Source organism: Bombus vancouverensis, chromosome 9 (assembly GCF_051014615.1).
Source record: "Bombus vancouverensis nearcticus chromosome 9, iyBomVanc1_principal, whole genome shotgun sequence".
Lineage (NCBI taxonomy): Eukaryota > Metazoa > Arthropoda > Insecta > Hymenoptera > Apidae > Bombus > Bombus vancouverensis.
The window spans coordinates 7,934,412-7,956,825 of NC_134919.1; the positions used below are offsets into that span (position 1 = coordinate 7,934,412).

General features: G+C 37.5%; 1 protein-coding gene across 2 annotated transcripts in view; it reads left to right on the plus strand.

Moving 5' to 3' along the window:
• The window catches only part of neo (ZP and PAN domain-containing protein neyo), a 181,658-nt gene that overhangs the window by 104,315 nt on the left and 54,929 nt on the right, over positions 1–22,414 (plus strand). For both annotated transcript variants that reach the window (XM_076621416.1, XM_033346555.2), the window contains exon 3: positions 9,026–9,227. In XM_076621416.1, the coding sequence (XP_076477531.1) occupies positions 9,026–9,227 (202 nt within the window). The remainder of the gene's footprint in view (positions 1–9,025; positions 9,228–22,414) is intronic.

Genomic DNA, 22,414 nt, shown 5'->3' on the forward strand with positions numbered 1-22,414 from the left:
CCAATGTTGCATAGTCATTCGTAGTTCAAAGGTTACTGCTGGTCGTGAAGGTATAACCAGTAGTCATTGACTTCGTCATACCTGACCATTCGACTATTTATCTCATCTTACAGCTACCTGAGGTAGCCAATTGTGTTCGATAAAGCGTATTAAAGTCCTACACGTTGGAACTACCAAGTAGAGAATTACGTGTAGGAAGATCGTTCTTTAAAGGATTTTACCAACACATCATTACACGCTGAGATCGATGTATGCAAATACTGAACAGTTTAAAGATACTATAGAAGAGAGTGTAAAGCGCTTCCAGTGTTGAATTACCGTAAGATAAGATCCCTGTTCAGAGATTGATGAAAATACGCGTGTTCAATAATTGTTTTATTGTTGAGATATACTTTTATTCTTTCAAATCAAGAGAAGAATACCAGATCAAATTTTTCTTAAATACACAAAAAGAAAAGGTATATTTACACATATAAGTAGAATTCGCTATAGAATACCAAATGCGATTTAAATTTTGTTCAATCCATTTTCTAGTTCTATAATAAACATTTAGATAATAAACATTTTTATTTCAAGAAATGACATTCTTCACAACCGATTCATATAATTAGAAAAGGAGATTAGAATAAAAAAGAAATATAATCTCAGTTAAAATCACAATATTCAGACAGTTCCAGTTTTGTCACATTATACAACGCTATATTTCGTATTATATAAATTCCAGTCTACTTTTAAACATTACTAGCAGTCTCAAAGTCATTACACATTAATTCCTCCAAGAATCTACTATCAGATCCATAGATTGACAGCGCCCAACCTTATGTATACATAATCAGAGGTCTTCATCGTCTATCCTCAACAGTAACATGCTCATGGCTTCCATTAAGCGATCCAGACAATCTATTCCACGGCTGACTTTCTCCTACGTGTAAAAAGTGCATCAAAAGGTAAAATCACAAGATTACAAGCATATTGAATAGACAGGGCGTGCGTGCTCGAAGTGCGAACAGTTTCCGGCGAAGCAACGAAAGTAATTACGTTATTGGAACCGCTCCTCTGTTCAGTCGTGCAGATCTGGTCGCGTGCTCGTGACTCAGCTAGTACGTGGTGTTGTGCTTGAACGGCACCGGTTTGCATAGGTTGTGCTTTGTCTCTCTCTCTCTTTCTCTCCTTCTATCTCTCTCCATAGACCCAGCTAGGCGTGGTTTCGTGTATTAAATTCTTGCCGCGCCTGATGGGGTGCACGGTGCATGCACGCAAATTAGAAACATACCATCACAGATACACGGTTTGCGCCCTCGTGAAGCGTACTCGTTCTGACGACATTACGCGGCCTGAAAAAGTGACGAGCCAGTCCGCTGCGAGCTTCTGCCTTCAGCTCGCGTCGCGCTTACGTATTTACGACAATTATACAACAGCGAAATGCATATTTTCGTGTCTGAGGCAAGATGGTCCCCGTTGAAGGCGTGCGCGTGTTATCGCGTCCTCGTTGCGCCCGACAGCTTTACGTCGCGGTAACTTTGTTACGATTATCGTGGCTAGACTCTGCCTGAAAGGATGCTCATTTCATTTGCCGAGGAATTGGTTGAACTAGAAGGAACACGTGCTTGGAATATTGTATTCTCTGCGGCTGCGGACCACGCAGTCCCGTTTCGTGACACGTTTTAGGGAAGATATTGCTACATTCAGCTAATTGTCCTCACGTTTGGTGAAAATATTAAGACGCGTTGGAAGTACACACTGAAATTTTGGATAAATAATTAGAGAAGATTGTACGAAGATATGTATACATTTATGAAATGTCCATTTTCCATTCGAAATGGTTGGCTTATTTTTTAGACTTATTTTTCAGATTAAAAAGTATATACATTTGGAATTTTAAAAATGTATTTTAAGTAAGTCCATCAAACAGCAATTAAAGCATACAGAATTGTATAAAGATTTCGTTGTTGAAGAATTTGTTGAAATGTACATTCTGTGTTTATAATATGAGATCAACATATGTAAGAAATATACATTCAGAAATATATATATCGCATTCTTTTCTTATTACTTGTTTCTTTTCCAGTAACAATATTATTACAATAAATTAGTACCGGCATCAATACCAACATCTCGGTATCTTTATACTACAGAATGAAATAATTATAATACATTTATTGATAAGGAGAGAAACAATATTTCCAAAATGCTTCGAACGTTTCGAAATAATTCAACGGAATACGTAATGCAGCACGAAGGGCGAATGTCGCGACATTTTTGAAAGTAAAATTTCGAAGACACGCGGCTCTGGACGCATTATCCCCTGGCGTGTCACAGGGTGAAAAGAAAAAACAGCAAGGGCGATGGAAAAGTGGAAAAAGAGAAGTGGTCGTGACGAGGAGGACAAGCACGACAGTCGAAGAATGTTAAAAGTACGAATGCATTCAATTCCTCGAATTGCATCACTGTCTGCCGAGCAGACAAGAAGGCGGAGAAAAAGAGAGCCTCTATCGAGTGCAAAGGGCGATTGAAAATGTTGGCGCTGATTCAACGAGAAGACTTTTCTTATTCAGACTTTGTATACATGCTAAACTTCAGCGTACGCTTCGTATTCGCTGTACGGACAAATTTGAACGAAGCAAAATATTTTATTCGAGCATTAGTCAATAGATGAATAACTATAACGAGACGATGCTAGGCAAACAAAAAAATGGTCTTCGTTCTTCTTCAGATTCTTAATCAGTTTATTACAATTCAGGCGATTTAAGTTCAATTAATTTGATATCATATTATCAATATGAATATGTTATATATCTTCGAGTCCTTATGCTGAGTCAAATTACTTGTATTGAAATGTAATAAAATGTCACTTACCTGAAATTATCGAGGAACAAACGAGTTTTTAGAATAATGTAACCAGATATGCAACTAGAGTTTATATAATAAGAATTTGTTGATTTCTTTCATTGCATTAGATTTTTCGTCCATTTAATAGGAGTTCAGACGGTAGAAGCTCGTTTAATCAGACACTAACTAAAGCTTCGTTCCAATAAATGGAGTCCCACCGTAGCTTGAGACCACTTTACTGATGTGGACCTATTATTTTACTTGACTTGAAATATCCTTCCTAATTTTAAGTTGAGGTTCTTTCAACTGACTTGACTTGAAAGAATCAACAGCCGCTATCTAAAGGAATGTTATTTCTAGTCTCATACTTGGTATTATTTCCTTGATCTAAATCAACTTTTACTATCTAGTTTGTATTAAGTCCTGTTCAAATTGATTAAATTGTTCAAATTCGAATAATTTAGTATCGAGTAGTAACACTCGTACAGTTCTGCAAGTTACTTCGTTGAATTAAAGTCATGTAAATATCAAGCGACTTAAATATCAACTTAATTAATTCGAAGAGGTTCTAAACGGTTGATTGCTAATTAATATTAGAGCGAATTTCATTGAATATGTAAAAGCTGATGGCAAACAGAGTTTGGACAAAAATATTCAACACAAAGTACCAATACGAAATAAAATAAAACTCCTGCACGTATATCGTATCGGGTTAATAATCGCCGGTTTATCGGTTTATTAAAGAAATGGAGAAAAACCGAGTTATTTCGATTGCGATTCTTTTGCAATCGTTTGCTCGGTCCGATTATTTGTCGTTTCTTCGTTTCATGGAGGCTGCGTCAACTCGTGAAAGCCAGTACAATTGCGCAACATCCGGTTGGTGGCTACTTGAAAAACTGTGACTTTACACGGCACGTTAAGCCCGCGTAACGACCGGCCACAATTATGCGCTGGGAAACGAACGTAAAAGTACACGGCACAATCTTATTGCGGGTGGTCCGGCAACCATCGTTACCTTAAAAAAAAACTTATAGAAATGAAACTGTACATGAAAATTTGTGTAATGACAGCTGCCAAGATAAAAAAGGTTTTACTATAACAACGAATCTGCACTCTACACACGTGCTTATAGAAAATAATAATTATTAAGGAATTATAAATTGTAAGTGAAATGAAACTAGATTGGGGAAAAGTCTAATGCAAATGAGAGGATTGCGTGACTTCATGCGCACTGATTTCTTCTCCAAAGTATTCGTACGAGTGCACTCTACTTTTAAACAATAACGTATTCTGTTCTGTGTAATATATCACGAACATGATACGTAACATTTAAAATCACGGTACTAGAGGGATAAACGATAAACGTATAATTCATTGCGTTAGATTTTTCTCCACTGGAACATCTATAATTACAACTCTTCCCTTTGATCAGCTCTGTAGTATATAATCCAAATTAATTCAAACCTGAATAAGCTCGAAAGCTAATGCGGTAATTAAGCAGCTCGATTAAATAATTATTCACTGTAGTTAATGTAGCGTTGTTAAACATATTTACAGAGTGTGAAATAGTAATTATTAAGAACAATTACTGGACAGAACAGGCTTGGAAAAATCTAGTCAGTTATCGAATGGCGTGGTATTCAATTTTACTCTAATATTCAATTTGCAATAATATAGATGTTCACGCAATTTCTTACGGTTCGTTAAGTGTGAAGGTTACGTCGATGATGGTGTAAGCTTGTACGATAGTCTTTACTTCTATCGAGTTGTATTTAATTTATTTATGAGAAACGAGCTATACATAGATATTTGAAATATGATCGCATAGTGGAGTGGAGTGGAGCACCGTTTATGATTCTTCGATAATAGAAAATTATCTTGCAATGGATTAAATTAACTTCTTCCATGATTGCCGCCAATTAAAGAACAAAATTAAGGGACTTAATTTGTAGCGCGTAGCAAATCTAATTTCTAAGGAATTATGACCATAGAGCGTGGTTTCCCATATGGAAACCTTTATTATCATAATCGATTGCATCTTTGATTTGCTACAATATTAACACAGCTAGATAAAGAAAATTTGTGTTTGTATCCGGATGTCTAATCCGTGATTCTTAAAGATACAAGAACACAATCTTTAATACTTTCAAGACTGAATATTTTTTATTGAATGTTTTTTCTATTGATTATTAATAATAATAAATAGTAATTCTAATGAGATAAAATGGTATGAGAACGTTTATCGTGAAATAATTATCACGTCAGTAAATTAATAATTCCACCACTTAACAGTGAAAAAATTTCTTTTTCTTCAAGAAATATTATCTACATCTATCGTATATTACTGAAAGAAAAAGATTCAAAACAGTCTCTAAACCACGACATTCTACCCTGGCTCGAGTGATCTCGGTAATATTCAAAGTGGAATGCTTAGCGAGACCACCGTGTATCGGAATGCGAGAAGAATCGCGGAAAGTCCACGTAAGGAAGGAATTTCATTGCCTTTGTTCGCGAAAGGAAGAGAGCCGGAGGGACGCGACAGGGAGGAATAACAGCGGTTAGAAAAAGAAAGCGAGAAGAGAGAAAAGGGGTATCCGAGAGAAGATAAAGAAAACCAAGATTGTACATCAAGTTTACCGCGACGAGGAGTCCGAGGAAAGGGTTGGGACATTGTCGATGCCACTTGAGGTTGAACCGTATCTAAATGTAGCTCGTATATCAGAAATCGAACTATTCCACGGGTACCATGGAACACAGACGCTTTACTTGCATCATTTTGTGCGATCGCCGTTCCGTAATACCGACGCTGCAGATGCGGCCAGCCCTGGGCCGTTCCGCATTTCCCTCGATGTCGTGACAACTTACACGTGGAAGTTTCCTTTCTGTTACTTCCTTACTAGCCTCGCTCACAAAGAATCCCTCTGTCTCGGTATATGAAATGATGTAGAATGTTGCGGTGGAACGGTGCACCGGTCGATAAATCTGTGCTAGATTTATGACGATATAAAGCTATTTCGTTTCGCTTAAGTACGGAGGCGCACGTCCTTCCGAAGCGGAAGATTTTTCCGGAGCGAAGTGGTCGGACGATAAGACCCGGTCCCGAGACGAATAACCCGCTGATAGAAATGAGCTCGATACGTTGCCGGAAAGTAGAGAAGCGTCCGGTTTTGCAAGGAGACGACGATAGCTTTCAAGGCAAGCACGTTAATCTCCCTACTATTCCACTTTCGTATCGTGACAGAAATTAAAAGATTTATGACTGTACGCAATCTTGCTTGGAATCTGCATCCCCAGCCGAAGAAATGGAAGTAGGAATGTAAGGGAAGCTGGACTAGCGCCAGAGCGTCGTGCTCTCAGAGATTGGCAGTTTCGATTCGACACGCTTATTGTTTTATTTCGCTTCATACGCTCAACGAGCAATTTGTATTCCTCCACGTTGATGGATAGCGTGCGACTTCCGTTACCAGTACGACTTACTAGATTTTATATAGTGCAAGACGTACGACGAGGATTGGCACAATTAAATAGTCTACTATGGAAATTATAAGTTTGATTTGTTGAATATTAAACGGAATTTCTTAAATTCTTGCATTCTATAAAACGCATAATAGTTCCAAACTTTCGATCAATATATATGTGTAAATATATAATTCCGTATGTATGAGTGATATGAATAGTATAAGTGAAATTGAGTCAGACTTCGTGTCAAACACGATCATGTTATAATAAAAGTAACCATCGTTCTAAAAAATTATCGTCTATTATTATTCGAGAATTTGTCTTAAACGACATGGTAAGCAGAAATTCATACTGAACGAAGCCCAGTGAAATAAATAACGAGCATCAACCGTTTCATGATAAAGTTAAATTTCCCTTCAAGAATTAGTCTTGCTCGGTACACTTAACGACCAGTATTTATCACGCATTTGGGCGTTCAGGTATTCCAACAGTAGTTTGTGGTATAGCAGGTACGGGAACGATATTTTTCATAGCGAAACGAGCGACGCGGAAGGGAGCTGGTTAAACGAACGGTGAAAAATACGGAACGATAGCAGCGGTCAATACCACGGCCTACGTGTGACGCTTCTTTTCCGCAGTCCAGGTAGAAACGTTCTTTTCCTACGTGCACAACTACCAAATCGATTCAGCTGGCTGATTACTTGCCAGGACCATTCCCATGTTAAAAAACCGAGAACGGTTAATTGATAAATCGTGTTTTGTGTCAACTGAAGTCACAGTTCTACGGATTTTTAATTAACCACCGTCAAAGGTTATGAATCAGAGCTAAAAGAGATCGCGATAATGCAAATAATTAAGGTGACCGTATTCTTTCCCCTTTACAATATTCGTTCTTTCTCGCGTCTACGAATATTCCCTGTAATTTTCGCCAACATAGAAAAAACACGAAAATATGAAAATTTCCCATATCGTATTTAATTACCCTTTGAAGAAGAAAATTCGTTATAATACAATTTCGTGATAGCGATAATTTCGTTAAGTGTGAAACTCGATCAATTCCATATTATTCATTATGATTTCTATAAATTTATTTATCATAACGAGATAGCACAAATAATGGTAAATTTCAGAAAAATGAAAGAAAGATATCTATAATCGTCGTTCTTCCAGGTATTTTAATTTATCAAGTTAATCAACATAGCTTCTGAGCGATTCGTATCTTGAAAAATGAAAGGATGCCACATAGGATATTTAGTGGCTTGGATAGTGGGTTTCATGACATTTCTAATTGTTAGAAGGAAATTCAATCGAGGAGAATATTTGAAGTCCTATTATACGTTGCTTAGAGACGAAATACATGAGAATATATGAAACTATATAAAGCGTACCCAATGCCTAACAGAGATGGTATTTTTCGATTAGAATAGGAGAAACGAGAGAAACGGTTGAGAACAATGTAAGAAGCGTGGAAAGCTCTCCAATAAAATTCTCTGGGTGCCTGTAAAATATTTACGATCCGACGATGTTCCATTATCTGGTAATGCGGTAGCATTATAACGAGTAAATGGTACCTGTCTTCTGCATATAGGCCCCCGGAAGTGGCCGTTGATTACTATAATGCGCTTATCCTTCGGCCCGTAACGAGTGAAGATCTTCCTACTATCCGACGTTCCACGAATGATTCGACATCGTAGATCGTGTCGAAGCCGCAGAACGAACGTTCGTTTAACGTTGTGGTTATCGTTGTGGTCTTTTGCCGACCATTAAAATTAGCTACAGTCATTAGTCCCGCGAAGCCTTCTAGAGCCAAGTAATTGAATATCTTTAGCGCCTGCTGGAAGATCGATGTTCCGTGTTTTGGCGAACCTGTTACCGCGTTAACTTGTTCTTCTCCCCGTGGCAGTCCCCCACTCCCTCTCTATCTATCTATCTATCTACCTATCTCTCTCTATCTCGCGGAAAACTTTTCGACGAATCACGATCGAAAATGCCCCACCTCTATCCGTCAAGTTTGCCGAGATTAATTATGATTTCGTAAAAGAGGGATGATGCGACAGCGACACTAGGGCGCAGAAATTATTCCACCACTTAACGCGGCCCCTGTCCTTCTCGACTCAACCATCGACAGGGAAAGAATAACGAGCTGCCCCGAGCGAGAAGTACTTTCGTCCGCTCAGAGTATAACAGTCACTCATCCGCATCAATATCAACTTGCGAAGTTGAATTAGAACATTCATAGCTTCGGCACTGCGCGCCGTGCAATTTATAATTTGTAAAACATATTTTAATCAAGAAAAATATACACGCTGTGAGTATACACGCTGGTATTTTACAAAAATCAACGAATTATCTCCTTGTTTCGTATCGTGTCGTATTATTATTAGAAAATTGGGAAATTTAAAAACAAGTTTTCAAGCAATGACATACACGTATCACCATGATCTAAAAGTTATTTTTAATAAAAATCAATAGTACTCTTTTAGACTAAAATTTTTACTCTTTTACATTATTCGACATATTTCTCGATAGAATGTATTTAAATATTTTAATCCAATTATTAAACGACGTGGCACCTTTAACGATAAAATTTGTAAATATCTAAAACCTTTCCTCCCCCTTTAACTGCATCTGTTTGTTTAAGAATATTCTCGTTTATATTTCGGAAGCGATAAGAAGAGAAATCCAATTTTTATCGGCCTAAATGTGTAACCTGATTCGACGATTTCTGTTGTTCCAGGCGCTCTTTCACAATCCCAGTTTCCAGTATTCACGATTTACGCTCAGAAGAGCTGCTTGGCTGTGAAACCATGCGAACGTGCCTGGTGTATCGACAGGGTCCAGGGGCATCGTCTTCAGGGGCACACACGCAGAACTATGAATGCCTCCTCGCGACAGCACTGTTTGGAGCTCTGTTTAGGCGAGAGAGACTTCCTGTGCCGGTGAGTATGAAACATGGCTATTTTTCGTTTGCTGCATCGCGAATCCTATTCAACGGACGGTCGTTTTCCGGCGACCTGGTTCTTTTTCCCGTCTTCGGTCGCGATATCCGCCTCCAGTGTTGCGGGTGGCAGAGGAGGCGGACGCACTCGCCTCGAGATTCAACGCGAATCGACACACGGCGCACAGGGCTCTTCTTCTCTCTTTTCGTCTTCCTCGAGTAGATCTTGGAGAATCGAAAGCACCTCTACACGCTTCGGTGCGTTTTCCAGTTATTGGGTTCCTCGATCGAGAAGGAGGACGTTACATCACGCCCCTACAGAGTCTCGAGTGTTTCTTGGTCATGAAGCGGCCATCCCCGACGTTTCATGCGAGCTGGAACATCGAAGGGAACGGTCGGGCTATCTTTCTGGAAAAGTTGCAGAGAAATAGCTGCGAGCCACCCAGATTCCTCGTATATTTGTCATTTCACTGGATTTTTCCCTATTTACAGCTATAAAAAGTATTTGTTGTATGTGTTAGTGTTATAAGTTAGTTAGTGTTGTAGGATGGAACGATATATAGGGGCAACATTTTCTTTCTTTGCCACTCGTGACTTCTGAAAGTGAACGAGAGAGAATAAACCCTCCTATAGCAGCGTTTAATCATTTCTATCGATTTCATGAATTTTTCGTGATTTTAGTAATTTACTTGCTGTTTCTAGCGAATTATGTTTCTTTTACCCGATATTTGCTCGTTATATCACGAACAACATTTTATATATTCACTCTAGAATATTAATAACAGGACTACAAACTACTATGCTGCAGTATGAAAAATTCGATACTGTGAAAATGAAGCGTACATAGAGTCCGATAAAAAAGACGGAGCTTTATTAGATAATAAGACTATGCGCAAATACTCTTTTGTATCCACGGTACGACTCCTCTGCCCCTGTGCGCCAGTCAACGCAGAACGTCGATTTTGTTTAAATATTTTTCTCGCTAAATATTTTACCGCGCTACATTCCCGCGTCTGCACGCGCGCTGTTTTTCATTGTTGTCACTTTGCGTTCGCTCGAGGGCATTAGAGGAACGCTTTGATCGTGGCCGGACTAATTATGCCCACGTCACTGCGTTTTCTCCTTTCCCCATAGAAAATACCACGAAAAAGGGAGAAATCAAAATTGGCACGATATCGTGGCTATGCTACAACTGCAATTATACATCGATGACGGTGCGTCAGATTTTAGAAAAATTGACGGGATCTCGATCGTTATAATGATCATTCGGTCTAATTTGTAGTCGAGCTCATTACCGTCAGTCGGATCGACTTTTCTTCCGCATTCATCTCTGAATACAAGGGTTTAGATATTGGCTCGAGTATACAGTTACCAGCCGGTTAAGTATATACGTACATGTCATAAGATCTCGTTGATTTTATTCCAAAGATTATCGGAAATTGCGTAAGTAGATGCAGTAATGCATGTTAAAACCTTCTCATTATAGTTGCCCATAAAGGGATGATCGGTGTAGGTTGAGTCAAGAGAATCAGGTGCCTCAGCGGTTAGATAAGAATTCGCGATTTTACAGATCCGTTATCTTCGTATCGTTGCAAACGACGATAATGCGTGCACGATTAGAGAACTTCTTCATTACGTTTGAATAAAATGAAGTTTAAATCAGAATCTAAATTTAATTGAAATTAACTAACTGTTTAGTTGTAAGTTTGTAAGTAGATTAATTATATCTTGAAAATGTTCTTCATAGTAATTTCTATATGGTTTTTGACGAAGTTAGTTTTTAGGTAATAAATAAAAGAATCTTTTGACATTACGAATTGATATTACCTTTAATATTCAGGAACTTATAAGTAAAGATTTTTGGACAATTCCTACTCTCTACTAAGATGCTTTTTAAATGAATTTAAAATCTTTGTCTAATTTTTAAATATTTCGAAGGAAAAGTGCGTGTTTTCAATTATTCCACGATTAAAAATGTACCATTTAGATTAAACATATTTGAAGCAAAGCTTTCCGCAAATAGTTACCGGGGAGATTTTTTTCTCCATATCAACAAAAAGCACGATCTTTTTTCAGTTATACGGTTTATAGTTATCTGTTTCACATGAACATTATTCATTCATATGCGTCGGTATTCTTACACTTAAGACACAGAAAGACCCGTAGCTTTTACACAAACATTTGCGAAACAAGTGAAGCTAAACGGTTTTGAAGTTAAAAATATTTTAGTGTGGAAAATGGTAATGAAAAAGAAAAGCGTAGAAAGACGGAACAAAGAGAATATTCCAGCGTTTCAATTATATACCATCGACTCATTTTACTAATCGGATTTTTTCAGCCATAGGAGCGCACGAAAGTCCTTTGACGCAAAACGATCGCATATTTAATTCTCTTTTTCAAATAGTCTATTCTCCTCTGCTATCTATTTAATTTCAAATATTTATGTCAAAGTCAGAATTTTTGAAGCCTTTGTTGCTTAAAAAGTGGGAATATCACGGATATAATTCTTGAAGCAGATCTAAGGTACAACAAAATTGATGCTTGATAATTGTGTTGCAATTTCATGCATTTTTGGTCGAACATTCTTTTCTACTTACAATAAGAGGTATATGTTTTACTTAAATTATTTTCATATAAGTCACATTTAGATAATAACACGAGAAAAAGAATATTCTTTCGCGTGAATGTACGAAAAGATTCGTTCCTAGTAGACCATAAAATTAAGATTTATCTGTCACAACCCGCAATGTTAGGAATCTAAGGTGTACAGTTTAGACGTTCTAGATGCTTTTGATTGAATGCTGCGTTTATACACAAAAATTTCCCCTTATGTTTGTATTGTAATATATGAAGAAAAAGAAACCTACTTCTAAAAAATTTTCGACTGCCGTATTCGCATTTGACGTTAATAGGAAATTCTATTGAATGTTCAGTGGATCATCGGTTGTCATACGTTTAGTGGTTGACAGTCCGTGGCTCGTTTGCAGCCAGTTATTACCTGTCATGATTATGACATGGTTAGTTATTAATTAACCTTTATACGGGGATGTTTGTCACAGTTCTGCTACTAGGAAATTTATACTAGTACATCTGAACGTTACAACGCAGTATAGTTTGTGCCAAGGGATTTATCATAGTGTATATATACTATACCTACTGTATTGGAGCTAAGTGACAAATAATTTTGATTTTAAAAGTCAGAATATATTGCTACATTCTGCGGGTTGGAAATTTTGAAACGATGACAAATACTTCGGAGAAATTATTTTAAAATAATTCTAATAATTAAACTGCATATCTTTATATATTTTTAGAAAATTGAGAGATACAAGAATGCGTAGAATGCATTGACATGCAAAAGTATCTAAAATATAATATTTACTAAGTCGAAAAATTCTCTATCTATCGAATTAATTCTAATTCTCTATATTCGCAAAGAATATGAACTTGGATAAATATCTGTAATCTAATAATACTAAAATCATTATATAATAAGAGGAGATTGTGACTCAAGAGAAGATTCAGTTGCCCTAATATATAATATTAGGTTGTCCGAAAAGTTTCTTTCGTTTCATAAGATGATAATAGATAAACAACAATTTCTGTTTTATATTATTTTATTAAATTAGGTATGATCCATTTCGTTCTATTTCTATTATTATATTCGTGCACAATTCAATAATCTAATATAAAACAAGAAACATTGTGCGTCTATTGTTTCTTTATAAAACGAAAGAAACTTCTCGGACAACCTAATAGATACGTACGTTTTAAGTTAATCAGGGATCTTATCCTCAGTAGTCCTTTTACGGTCAATTCGATAATTAAGAGACGTCAGGAAGACGTTGATTCGAGGAATTTTAATCTATTAGCCATGTGAAATATCGGGGTCCGGTAAGCATGCGGAAGAAGGGAGTTTCTTCCGATTTCGATAGAAACGCGCGTTTATGCGATATCACGCCGACGCGTCAAGCTTCGCATTCGTGAGCAAGATTGAACGTGCACGTGCACACCTTGAAAGCACCTAAGCGAAAGGTCTCTGCCATCTGGTCGCCTCGCGACGACCCTCGAAGCGAAGCTTCGACCCGAGGCAGGGTCGAGAGGTCCTTGCCCAGCCGGAACCATATCAAAAGTGGCATAGCTATGCGTTCGTATCTCGGAAACCGTGGAAAGGGGAGCAAGGACTTGATCTCCACAAGAACGAATGAAGTTCCGGATTGAAGACTCGTGCGTGGCTCGCGGACCCGACTCTATCATTCCGGAATTTCAGTTTGTTCAGCCGTGTATCAAATCGTCTTCCGCTTTCTTGCTATAGGAAAATATAAATGGAACCTTTCCTCCCGTAGTTTTATTTCCGTGTTCGTGAGGTATTTCAAAGCTCGTTCGCAAGATCCTTCGTGTTATCTTAAAGTCGTTATTATATATATAAAGGTATATTTATAAATAGGTGTAGACTTAAAGTTATAGATAAGAACTGATTAAGTTTGATAATGCACAAGATGCATGTAATATCAGAAAATGTATAAAATAATTCCCTATCTACGAGATATAGTACTTTATCTAAAGCAAAAAAAAATGTACAAATTTGTACATCAAAATCTTTTGATACAGACAATAAAGCATCTTCGCAATCTCCTATTTAAAAAAATATAATTTCCTGTTTAAGATAAAAAATTTATCTTCAAAAATTCAAATAAATTAATAAATAATAAAAATTCAAATCTAGTTGTCAATTAAAGTTCCACTAAAAGATCCATTCTCAATTTAAAATATTATAAAATATCACAAAAGAGAAAGAGAGAAAGAGAGGGAAAATTTATTGTCTCGAATGTTATATGTTTACGAGAAAAGGCACGATGTAAGGATCTGTAGAAACACGAGGGTTTGGTTTGGTATCACGCTCGCTGCTCGAAACGCGGAAGAGATAATGAGGAGGAAGCGAACGTCTCCATTAAAACTGGAAAGACCCCTAGACATGGAAAAGGCCCTCGTCCAAGAGTGTTTGATGGTCGGTGTTTGCGGATAATCGAAGGTAAGCCACCAGAACGGCGTTATTGCGCAACGATACGTGCGTGCGGCGGTGAAGTGGGTCGTCTTGGCGCTTAACTTGGCCTCGGTTGAGAATCGAGCCCCGCGGTTTCTAAGGATCGTCGGTGTAGATCGCATTAACATTCCATAGGAACGGTATTTCCTCGGCGCAATCGGCTGATTAGGCGTCCGCGGTTCTGACTAGCATCGTGTTCCGGCTTCTCCCGCATGATTGCCTCGATTTTCAAGCACGGATCCCGCCGGATCTGTTACATTTTGCTACGCCAGCGAAATTCTACCCACTGTAATTTCGAACCGCGCCGGATCAAAAGAAGCATTCACGACATTACTCATGATGTATGACTCGTCGTTCGAACTAATCGATATATTATGTTTTCTTTCAAGAATATTCGTCGGACTACGAAAGTACTCAAATACTTTACAGGAATATGTGTTAGACAAAATATTTTGAAATTTTGTCAGAACTATGACAATGTCTTAAAATTAAATATCCTAATACAAGGAATATCAGTGAAGGTTAATCTCTTGTAACTTTAACAATGTTGAAGTAATTACTTCAAGAAAAACTTTACACCTTTTCTTTTGTATATCCGTGACCTGGAAACTGCTGTTACGAAGAGAATAGAATTTAGTGAAGCAAAAAGATTCGAAATAAGGAGAGGTTCATATTATCGTGCCCTTGTTTTGTTTTGGGTTACAAAGTCTAGAAGCAAAAGAGCTATAAGTAAATTCCTATTGCTGTTTCTTGTTGCCTTTCGCTAGAGCTACAAGGTTAACTTTTTTAGTAATGCCCTTTGTTATAAATATATGAACGTGCTCCCTGTAATGCTTTCCTATTGTACTGTAACACTGTAAGAGTGAGGCTCTGGATCAGCATACACTATACCTATACTTATTACAATATATTTTTCTATAATAAATTCCTCCACTCGTTCCTCTATTAGTCAACCCCAACAAACAAGATCTTCGAATTTTTATATCCTTATGATGTTTTTCTAACGAACAAAAAATTCATTGTTTAAAAAAAACATTGGCACAATAAGATCGAATAGCAAGTGTATAAAATTTAAGATTTACCTGAGATATATGCGACCACAAATAGCATGATAACAGTATAACAAACTGAAGCTCGCGATTTCCCGATCGTTTAAATAATTTCATATTTCTGTAACACGCGATAATGATGATATGATAATAATTTTGGTAACAGTAATAGAAATCTTCCAATTCTTGTAATCTTTTTCCTTGAAAAACACAAAACAGAAAAGAAATGTTCATTTAAACAAACCATCGAAATCGATATTTGGAGCGCAGCTTTCAAAAGTAAACAATATTAATTATTATCCTCTCGTTTCAATTTATCATCGGCCCGACTCAAAGGATCACAAAAAAGAAAATGGATCGGTTTAATCATTCAATCTCGTGACAAGATCCGCGGCAAACCCCTGGATCCGGTATATGCTGGAAGTGTACAAATAACGCAACGAAGCGTGGAACTCGCAGAGGCAGATTCAACGCGGTTCTCCGCTTTCGAAATGTTGGCGATTTGTTACGAGCAAATGGTAAAGATCGGATAAACTCCGAGCGGTGATGCGCTTCGTTCTGGAGTGTTTGAGCCAACGACGAAAGGTAGAGGACGTAATAGAACGAGAGCGAGCGAGCGAGCGAGAGAGAGAGAGAGAGGAATATAAAAAAAGAGCAACAGCTCCTGCAAAAGAGAAAGCACGAGAAAGAGAAAGGGTTATAGCTGTGTAAGATGGAACGAGAACGAACTGACAGTTGTTGTGCACGAGGTTTTACGACCGTTGAGATCGGTCGAGGGATCGATCAAAAGCGAATCGGTCGTTGGAGGATCATTGTACGCGCGCACAGGCCTGCGCCCAGGATCTAGCAACAGGAGAGATAGGTTATTACTGGCGGCGCGCCGTATCGGCGTTCCTTGTTACCGGGTAATGAGTTTATTGTTTAAGAATCACGCCGCAGTTACATGTGCTGCAATCAATTACAATAATGTAATATAATCGTAGCAAGGACCAGCGGCGCGCAGCCGTATAATGAGGTCCCTTCTCTAATGAGAGGATTGCTAGCGAATCGAGTTAAGCTTCGGTGTAGGCACATTCACCTACCGGTAAATCGTATCGATGTGTTGGTGCACTGAATCGGCCAGGTATTCTTAAGGTAGTGCATTCACGTAACGTCTCTCTGTGTACACTCTCGGGTTAGGTTCAGCCGGAAAGAAACGTCGGTAGCGTTACTCCGTATATCAACGTCGCGTCGACGCGTATAACCTAAAAGAGTAGATGGGAGAAGACGAGGCAAAGGAGAGAAAAAGAGGGAGTATAAGCGGGCAGAGGAAAGTTGAATTCAGTTTCAGCCACGTCGCGACGAGATAAAAAGTTGAAAGTTCGTTGCCAGCCGAAATTTCACCGGAGATACAGCTTAGGAAGAACGCGCAAAAAGCCATTAACTTGTAGCGCGAAAGAGTTTTAGACGAAAATTCGCCGAGCCGCGAAAATTCTACTTATCCAGTTCTAGATATTCGCCCTCCGTACTTTCAAAGAACACCAACATCGGAGAGGGTTTAATCGCGCTAGAAAATCTAATGGCCCGTTACCGGTACATTTACCGAGCAGCACGTTGTCCGATGTTGCTCCTGATCGAGTTTCTCGAGCGGGCAAATTACGATTTTCAACGGATTCTAGACGGAGGACGTATTGTGCTTACGTGTTGCGAATGCGTGAAGATAGTGAAAGCAACCGAATACAGAATATATGGGACCCTGTTCCAAGCTGTATGCTTAAAGTTCTAGCCTTGGAATCTTTTAATTTATGTATCAAATTGTGTAATCAAAATTGTATTTATAAAAGGTCTTCATAACGAACGTAAAATAAATGAAACAAAATGGAGACGTTCAAATAGTACTCAAATTAACGATAAAATAAACTGTTATCTCTTTCCAATATCTTGATAAACTGAGAACTGCAGAAGAGTGATAACGTTAGAAACATTTCTAATCATTTGATTCTTGTGAATTGAATATTAATAGTCTTCCTATGTAACGCAGTTAAGAAATAAACAAAATGATCAATTTGACTTCTGACAGACTAACCATATGATTTTATGGTATTTGTACGGTTTTATACTGATTTCTCGTAGCGTAGAAAAGAATATTCACGTTTTCAAACGAAACGATGTAAAGTGTACTAGACGATAAATGAATATACAAATGAAGTAGCGTTTCTGTAACGGAGAGTTGCCACGCAACTAGTCACCGTGGGGTGACTTAGAAGAAAACTGCGACGAATTGACCTCGTGAAAATGTTCGCCTCATGCAAAAACCTATGATACCTTCTATTTTTTCGACTACCATATTCAGGAAGAACGACGCCAGCGAATTATGCGAGAGCTTCGCAACCAACGCTTCCGGTGCGGTACAGTGTTCGTGAACGCTTGGAAATTCACGCTATATCGTTGAATTCGGGGGTGGACGCGACGTGCACGTTTCCGCTGGAAGGAAGCGAATGCTCGATGGAGGAAAACTTCACGGCACATAGAGAGAGAAAGAGAGAGACAGATAGACAGACAGACTGCGTTAGTTTTCAGCTTGCTTTGCCATGCAAATTTTCCGCGAATATTTTTGTCTTCGGTCCCGCAATTCTCACTAATATCGCGGCATTAAAGTAGAATTGTTCTTCCGTGCCAGTTTCGATCGAGGGATTTTATTATGAAGAAATTGCATGTTCTTAGTGTATTCGTATTTAATTTCTACACGACTGCTAGAAGGACCTATGATGACTCGTTATGAAATAAAAACTAAATTCCGAATAATAGAATACACTGCATAGGTAAAAATATATTAATTTCCATATGGTCATCCGAAAGGAACTCCCAAGTTTGTTGAATAGATCATTACACGAATTAATTGAGGATATAAATCGAGCATACTATTACACAGATGCACTGACGATATATTAAAATTGAAGGTATGAACTGAAGATATAAATTCATACCTACATACACTACGTGTTACATTGTAAGGATGAAATTATTAAGTACACAAATTATTAAACTGTGTATTTTCATGAACAAAATATAGCTTAACTTTTATGAAGTTGAAATTCTTCCAATTATTCCAATGTTCTTCGTTAAAGTCAATGAGTCCTTTTAATTTGTCCGATTCAAAACTATTGAAACTTAATCGAAGATCCGTAAGTAGAATCAGTCGTTCGTAGCCAGACATGAAATCGCGCGATGTTTAGGAATAGAAATGTATTACAGATACGTACTTTGAATGAAGAATACATGGAACTATTACAATTAGGAATAAATCACTCTATATTAGTCCATGTTATAAAATTCAAAATGAAACATTATATGAAATGAGGAGAAATCTAAATAAAATGTTTCAGAAAACAGAAACCACCTACTGTATCAATGATAGTGAAGCTAATAAATGTCTATTACTTCAAACAGGAAGTTCCACAATGCTTAAAAAGAACAATGCACTGTATATATTTAAATTGAAAAATACGAGGAGACATCGAGCAGGAATAAGTTTTGAATTGGTGTTAATAGCATGCTGGCTGATCCAGTTCGGTTCGATGTTTGTCGAAACACGTGTTCGACGCATTAAGCAGTAACAGCACGTTCCTGGTGACAGTTATTGCGCTCTAGTTGGACTACAATTTCCTCTGTTTCCTCTGAAAGTAGGTTACTCTTCTCGGCCTGCGCTTCCCGTGCACTTACCATTAAGAGCACTGCCCGTAACAGCGACACATCCAATTATAAGTGCGAAATTCATTGTTCGGGGAAGCGGGCAGCGGTTCAGTGGCTGATCTTGTGCTCCGCGCGCTTGAACGACTGCCAACTTGGGCGAGATACCTCTTGGTAGAGTGTACCGGTGAACTACTCAGAGGCGCCAACAATCCCGGAGTCAAGGAGCTCCCTTGAGAAATCTTCTGTAGATGTGTGGCGAAGAGGAGAGAAGAAAGGAGCTCGCAGAAGGGAACCAAGAGGATTGAAAAGTATGAAAGCGAAGTGCACCGACAAGAAAAAAAGGCTCTCTTGGAAATAGACAAGGTCCATCGATGAACCAAAGATTAATTCATTTACTTTCATCTTGATATGTCAGTCTGGTGACTCTCTAGATATTTTAAGAAGAAAACCTGTGTTAGATAAATACATATAACTATATTATGAACATCTTATAAAATGAAGGAATTTACCTACACATGTGTTATTAGCGTATTTAGTTGAATTTTAATTGGAAAAAAATAATTAATCTTGTCGAATAAATAGGGACTACAATTACATTTTACTAAAATTACTCTAATATATTTTCTTTATCGTCTGAAGTACAAAAGGAAATATTTCTTCATATTTTTAATAGTACTTTCTGAATTTATAGAAAGTACAACGCAAACTCTAAGACCTTAAGATGACTGTACGTACGTAAATCCATTGTAGAAGTTTGCAACATCAGCAAGAAAGAAATTAAGGCACGAGAGGACTAAATAGCGAGTTCAGTTGGAGAAAGCAAAAATAAGTAATCGTTTTATTTGCAGAATTATATAGATGGTAGACGAGGAAAAGCCCCGATCTTGATCAATAATTGTAACGATGCGCATTTCAAGAGTGAAACCCGGATTAATTTCCGGGCACAAAGAGAGGCAATCTCAATAATTCGTCGATAATGCTATTTGCGTACAAAGCTTATCATCGCAATGTATAATTCCATTTGTTCGAAAGCTAACTCGGCTCGCGACTCGTGAAGTACACTTTGTAGAGCACTTCGTCGATTATCGGTCGTAATTTCAGTTCACAACGAATACCGTTGCTCGTCATTGCCACTGAACCATGCTGGACGATTAGCATTCACAGCGATTCTCCTGATATTCTCCACGACAATCCATTCATTCGTTATCTCATTAAAGTACTCTATACACGTACATTTATAATTTTAAGTATAACACTTCTTTCCTTCTTAATAAAATATTATAAAGAGTTATATGGCACATAAAATTGTTAAAATAAATAATTATAAAATCTAGTATTTACAGTAAGTAACTTTCTAATGTAATTTAGAAATTACATACTCATAAATACCTGCATTTATATTTTTTTAATTGTTTTTACTACTATTTTACTACATTTTACTACTATACGATTCTCCTGACTAATTTATTTACAATAACTGTTAGTTCCTAGATTCTACATTGCAATTAAAGGCAGTGATTAAAATCGTAATATTTTTTCATAATCGAACAACATTCTACTTGATAAGTTAAGCGAACAATCTATTCAAACGATAATTATAAATGAATTAATATTCTTAATGACCAGATTTTCTATAAAGCGAAGCATTATAAATTTATTTATCTAATTTCTTATTTCTAATCAAGAAAGATATTCGTATATTTTCTTATACATTCTTCCTCTACAAATGCAGTTTAGAAAAATTTTCACGAGAGAAAATAAACAAGAGCTGCATACATTCAATTCAAATAACAAACACAAGTTGCCATTAGATTTCAAGTTTAGTTAAAAAGTACTCAATGCATTTCGCGTAGACATGCTTTACAATTCATTGATTCAATTTAATTAAAATCGTCTTTTCAAACTCAATTACATACTTTCTTTACTAACCATACCATGCAATATTATTCGCTGTACTTCTACCCATCAAATTATTTATCAGTAACTAAGGGACGTCAAACAAGTAAATAAATATAGCGGGTAAAGAGACCGTTCAGCGAGCTAGCCTCTCGTCTAGCCACTTTTTCCCTGTTCGTCCCTAGTCGTGTAGCTGCGTGACCGGACGCTGCAGATAGCTGTCGATTGAAAACAAAGCCGTGAACTCTGTCCACCGAGCAGAAAGGCGATTCTTTTCTTAAAACATCCCGAACATCCGGTCTCGCGATATCAGGAATTGGAATCAAACACTTCTATGGTCGAGATGAAGAAAGATGAATAAACGGCATTTCTACGTAGCGTGCAATGAGCAATTATCGCAAAGCCTGAGTTAGATGTTCGTGCTCCACCATTTTCTCTGGTGGCTTATAGCTACGGGCGTATACAACATCGTGCAAAAGTGTTGAGCCATCTTGATTGCATAAATCTTGGCTTCGAATTACGTACGAGCTTCGTGTGTAATCCTCTTATGCAATGCCGTTGAATATTCTCACGATAATAGAAGTGTCTAATTTCTATGATTTCAGAAAAAATACATTCTTGTGGGAGGTTAAGTATCGGGATTGTTTCATTTTGATCGAAGAAAAACGAGAAAATGTATTTCTTGAATTTCTATGAAATAACGAAGAAATTCAAATTAGAAATGGAAGATTCTTCATTAAGGTGTTTGGAAACTTTGTAGCGTTCTTGACAACAGATGCGTTTGAAAAGGAAGAAAAATTCCTGGCAAAATCTTAACACGATGAAGGATACAATAAAATTCTATTTCTATCGAAATACATTGCCTTTAAATGTTTCTTAAATCTCATATAGAAATAGACGAATAAAGATTAATGACATGAATAAATGATAAGAAGTATATGAAAATAAGAAATTTGTATCCATATATTTAAGAAAAAAATCGTTCAAGTACCCAAAACCGCATCGTTGCGAATGTATCAAATTTTTGTTTAAAGAATTCCATAAATTCAGTATAATAAAATAATCTGAGACGAGTGTAAGGGATTCTGAGAATTTCGTGAAATCCTATACAACAATATAAAAGAGAATCGTGTCAAGATGTAGATAAGAACAGGAAAAGAAACGCGTCGTGTTTTTGTTGGCGCACGAAATTCGCGGACACTCGGCGTGCAAGAAAGTTGCGAAAAGCTGACACTATAATTACCGAGGTACGGCGATTTAATTCGCGAAAAAAGACAGATTATCACAAAGTGGTTAACCTGTCGAGGAATTTAATGAGTTAAGGATTGCTCGGGAAACACGTGCACGTATATAGTAATTTGATCAGCGAAGACTGACGTTTTAATTGCAGCCCGAGGATGTGATCCGAAGGATTGAAGAATAAAACGTATATTGAAAGAGGGTCTCGATGAACCAGGGACGTAGCAATTACTCGGGCGAATACTAATAACTAACTGGTACGACATGCGGCAAAGCAGGTGTCCTGAA